General features: G+C 43.8%; 1 protein-coding gene across 1 annotated transcript; it reads left to right on the top strand.

The window, feature by feature from the left end:
• The first annotated feature begins 476 nt into the window (after positions 1 to 476).
• LOC145131240 (uncharacterized) lies at positions 477 to 2,520 on the top strand. Its single transcript, XM_079065959.1, has 2 exons — positions 477 to 863; positions 2,452 to 2,520. Exons 1-2 carry the CDS (start codon positions 477 to 479, stop codon positions 2,518 to 2,520), a joined length of 456 nt encoding a protein of 151 aa, XP_078922085.1.
• The last annotated feature ends 2,785 nt before the right edge of the window (positions 2,521 to 5,305 follow it).

Below are 5,305 nucleotides of genomic sequence, written 5' to 3' on the forward strand. Positions count from 1 at the left end.
AAGTCTTAAAGAGCATACATGAAGGAGACTGTGGCAATCATACTGGGGGCAAATCCTTATGCTCCAAGGCATTGCGAACAGGATACTACTGGCCAACCATGAAGAGAGATTCTTTTCTACATGCTCAGAAGTGTGATGCTTGCCAAATACACAACAACATCCTACATCAACCGGCAGAACCTTTACATCCTATTATCTTCCCATGTCTTGTCATGAAATGAGGAGTGGATATAGTAGGAAAATTACCAATAGCTCCAGGAGGAAAAGTCTTCATGTTGGTGATGACTGATTACTTCTCGAAGTGGATCGAAGCTGAAGCCTTCGTTTAGGTTAGAGACAAAGAGGTAGTCTTATTTCTTAAACGTAATATCTTGATCAGGTTTGGGATCCCAGCTGAAATCATATGCGACAATGGATCTCAATTCATAAGCAAGAGGACAAGAGACTTTTGCACGAATTGGGGAATCAAAATGATAATGTCCACACCTGTTCATCCCCAAGATAATGGTCAAGTAGAATCTAGCAATAAGATCATAGTAAACAACTTAAAGAAAAGGCTAGATAAAAAGAAAGGAAGATGGGCAGAAGGGCTTCCTTTCGTCCTATTGGAAGATAGGGCTACTTCCAAAGTAGTCACAGGTCACAACCCAAACTCCTTGGTGTTTGGGACAGAAGCAATGATCCCGACAACAAGATACTTGCTCCAAAATCAAGAAAACAATGACAGGATCCTAGCCCAGGATCTTGACACTGTTGATGAACTCAGAGATCTTGGCAGGATACGCATTGTTACTCATCAACAAAGGATCACCAAGGCCTACAACAAGGACATAAAAGTTAGGAGATTCCGAATAGGAGACTTGGTATTATGGAAAACATTCCAAAACACCAAGGATCCTCGTGGGAAGGACCATATCTCATAGATGCTGAAGGAGGAAAAGGAGTATATTGGCTAGCAACACTCGAAGGAGACATTTTTCCAAGATCCTAGAATGCTATACATCTCAAAGCATATTATATGTAAATAAGATCAATTGATCTTCAACAAAACCAATGTGCACACGTTCTTTACGTTAAACTTTTTCATCATTACTTATTTTCTCCTTGAATACATTACTAACTTAAGCATCAGAGAGCGTTAGCTAGACTAACGCCCACCCTTAGCTAAAGTTTGCTATGCAGAATGTAACATCCCTGAGATTTTGCAGGTCTTTCCGAATCCTCTCTTCTATTATTACTTTGTCATTTGTAGTCTGTGGGGTTAGAAGAGTCGACCCATGAGAAGCCTAAGGGCTAAAGTTGCAACTTTGGGATCAAGAGAGTACGCTAGGCATACATAAGGTACGCTGAGCGTACTAGTCACGCCCTAGTACGTTGGGCGTACACTTACGTACATTGGGCGTACTCACGTCAAGTGGAAACCCTAATATTTATGGTTTAAGTGCTATATAAACATCCTTATGAGCTCATAACCCTCCCTTACCTCAGCCTCCACTGTTTTGAGCCGTTTTCCCCAAACCCTAATCCTTTCCTTGAGTGTGTGAGCTTATAGAGTGTATTTTGAATAGTTGGAGAAAAAGGTGTTGCATCAAGGGGTTGGAGAAGGAGAACAAGCTTGTAGATCTTAAGTTGTTTGGTTCCTAGAAGCTCTAGAAGGTAAAAAGCTTCAAACTTTATGCTTGTATGATATAGATCTTGCCATACTAGCTTTAAGGAACCATTTCTTGTCCCAAAGTCCCCAAATTGGTGCATGATATAATATGGACGAAATAAGCTGTCCTTTCAGACCTTAGAGATGGTCCTAAGTGATAAAAATGAGGTCCCAATGGCTTAAGATGTCTCATGCATGTAGTAGAAAGGTATTAATGGATTAAGACCATGTAGTAAGAGCTTTTTGGATGTTCGAAGTCTTAAAGTTCGAGACTTTATGGTTCTAAGACACTTTTGGTCGATGGATCTGAGATATGGGCTTAAGTGCTTAAGACATTAAGAACTTATTAGAGTTTTGGTGAAACCCTACGTACGCCCCATGTAATTCTTGTAGGCCCAACGTACTGAGTCAACCACCCCGATGGTGGTCAACGCAAATGGAAGTACGCCCAGCGTACTAGAGGAGTACGCCTCGCGTACGCCCTCTGTTGGGCTTTTGACATTTTGGGCTTCGGGGTTGGGCCACTCTTGGGCCAATTTGACATGGGCCTTGATGGACATTCTGAACATTGATATTTTGGGCCAGTTTTGGTAATGAATTTTAGAATAAGGCCCAATTAGGGAGTGGAGCCCAATTGGGAAAATTAGGCCAATAATGGGCTTATGTATATGGACTTTTGGATAGCGAATTTGATATTTGGCCTTAGCTCAAATTAGAGAAAAAGGCGAAATGGACTATGTGGATTCTTAGTCAAGATTAGTATTCCTATTAATTGATTTAATATTCGTTATTTTGGATAGGTTGAGATTTTTGGTGAGACAGCGATTCGGGAGTTTGATTCATCAGTTGAGATCAACATTGTGAGGTGAGTTCTCCTCACTATATCAACAAGGTCTAAGGTACCAAAGCTGGCCCTTATCGGATTTGTATCCAGGTTTATTTCATGATATGCTTATTGATTTACATCCTGGTAGTTAGGATGGTGATATGCCTAGTGACCTGGTTAGGTCGGTATCCTGGTATATAGGATGATGCTATGTTAGTGATCGGTTAGATCGATATCCTGGTTATAGGATGGTTGCCATGATTAGTGATCTGTTAGATGTGTATGACTATCTATACTTGCTAGCTAGCATATGATATGTATGTGCACATGTTGTTGGTCTGGGGAATGGGTTGAGGCATGTCCCGCTTTTTGTTGTAGGCCAAGATACCCAGGGCGGTCCGGATAGACTACAGACCTAGGAGGGCATGTCAGTCAAACCGAAGGCCCGACGAGTGGTCTGGATAGGTTGTAGGCCCTGCAAGGCGGTCCAGACATGCCGAAGGCTCGGAGAGCAGTCCAGATAGACTATAGGCCTGCGAGGCGGTCCAGTCAGACTGATGACTCATTATGCATGCTGTTTGCTTATATGTTTATATGATATGGTTATATCTATATGGAGTTAGTATTTTGGGGGTAATTCCATAAGCCTTCAAGCTTACATTTATCAATTATTGTTTCAGGTACTTCTGATGATCGCGGGAAGGCGAAGGTGTGACCGTACACTTCCTCGATTTATGATTATGATTTCTGGGAACTCTGATATGATACTATTTTGAAAACGAATTGTAATAACTTAATGATTTTAAATGTTTTGAAAAGTTCAAATTTGGCATGATTTTTATGGATGTTACACAGAACAACGTACAACTAAGGATCTCCATAAGCAATGATCCTGAAACATAAGTATCCTCAAATTTGGCATGATTTTTATGGATGATACAAGTTGGTATCAGAGCCTTGGTTTGAGTGAATTGGAGGAAACACTCGTGTGTCTCTAGTCTCAAACTGAGGACAAGGTTTCAAAATGATTTTCTTAAAATTTTTTCAAAATAATAAAAGGAGGATGCAAGTGTACAATCAGCATGCTAGTACTAGGCTAGGGATCTTCAGGAATTGCATGATAGAATTGGCTGATTATATGATGCCTGGTAGCCTAGGTTTTCCTTATATGAGATTGACATCATTACTGTAGTTACTTTGTGTATGCATTACGGCCGTACATAATTAAGATCTTATAGCCTGAGAATGTTTGGTTTGGCCTTATTTCCTGTTCATGTTTGATGAAGGGCTTAGGGTAGGATCAGGTATTCGAAAGTCTATAGGGTCCAGCCTTATGTATGGTTAGCATACACAAGGGCTACAGGGTTGGTGGAAGTTTCATGGATGGATGGGTTGTTTGGACGAGTCCGCCGGTTATAAGATATTTAGCCTTCCTCTAGGAGTGAGGAATGAGCGCATGCCATGATTATGTATAGTTTTAGGGTGTTGTAATGATACTTGAGACAAATATGGGTAGGTGTGGAAGGTAGTATGGGCCCGTACTACTGAAAGCACGGGACCCATACGCGTAGCAAGGAAGTCACAACCCCTAGGGTTTTGGTTGGGAGTTGGTTCCCGGATTGTTATGTGGAATATCTGATATGTTTTTGGTATGTTTTCAGCATGGTGGTTACACGACGGTTCCTGACTGGATCTGAGTCAGGATCAGGAGAGGGTGGACAGGATATTCCACATAACAATTCGGAGAGGGCGGACAGGAGAGCGCCCGAGACTATCGGCCAGATGAGGCCAGATGAGATATACGACATGATCCGGGAGATTCTGCATGATGAGGTTGCTGCTATGTTTCGGGCTCAGTTGCCGGATATGTTTGGGTCTATCAAGACCGCTATGGTGGAGTATTTTGATGATCGATATGCAGCCCTCACTGAGGCGGCTGCTGCAGCAGCCACAACAGTTGTATCGGCGACAGGGTTGGGAGCTGGACGGGCTTTTCAGTACCGGGACTTCGACAAAACGAAGCCCCTACTTTTGATAGGAATCAGGACCCCATTAAAGCCATGACATGGCTATTTGACGTGGAGGGGTGTTTCTTCACGAGCTCTTGTCCTACTGACTAGAAGGTCAGAATTGCCCTGAACTTGCTGAGGTCCGGGGCAAAGGACTGGTGGAGACTGATGACTGGGTCTTATACGGATGACCAGAGAGTTGCGGTTACTTGGGAGCAGTTCGGGGATATGTTCCGTGCTCGCTACATTCAACGAGTCGATCGGGAGCGGTTGGCTCAGGAGTTTATGGATCTGAGACAGGATGGTGAGACGGTGACGAAGATCACCTGCATGTTCACCGAGAGGGCGATGTTCTGCCCGGAGTTTGCTTCTGAGCAAACTCAGATGACTCGTTATCTGAGCATGCTCAAGACTGATATTCGACAGTTTGTGGCGACCCATCGTTGTGATACGCTTTTGGATTTGCAGGAGGCCGTTACACGGTGTGAGCTTGAGATTGAGCTACAGCTGAGAGAGCAGGGTCGGGCCCCGACACAGACACAGCCGGCGCCGAAGCGGTCTAAGACCGCTGATTCCAGGTCAGGGGAAACAGTAGGGACGCACTTGTGGCACGTGCGGGAAGCGTCACTCGGGGGTTTGCATGGTTAGCAGTGCGTGCCGCAAATAAGGCAAGGAGGTGCATTTTGCATGAGACTGTCGCCATACGGTTCAGGATATGAGGATCTGCTACTACTGTCATCAGGTTGGTCACATGAAGACTAACTATCTACAACTTGCATCCATGTCGGCGCAGGATCCAGCGTCGGCTACACTGAGGAT

This window comes from Lactuca virosa, chromosome 8 (genome assembly GCF_052849685.1).
Source record: "Lactuca virosa cultivar CGN04683 chromosome 8, Lactuca_virosa_CGN04683_v6, whole genome shotgun sequence".
In the NCBI taxonomy this organism is placed as follows: Eukaryota; Viridiplantae; Streptophyta; class Magnoliopsida; order Asterales; family Asteraceae; genus Lactuca; species Lactuca virosa.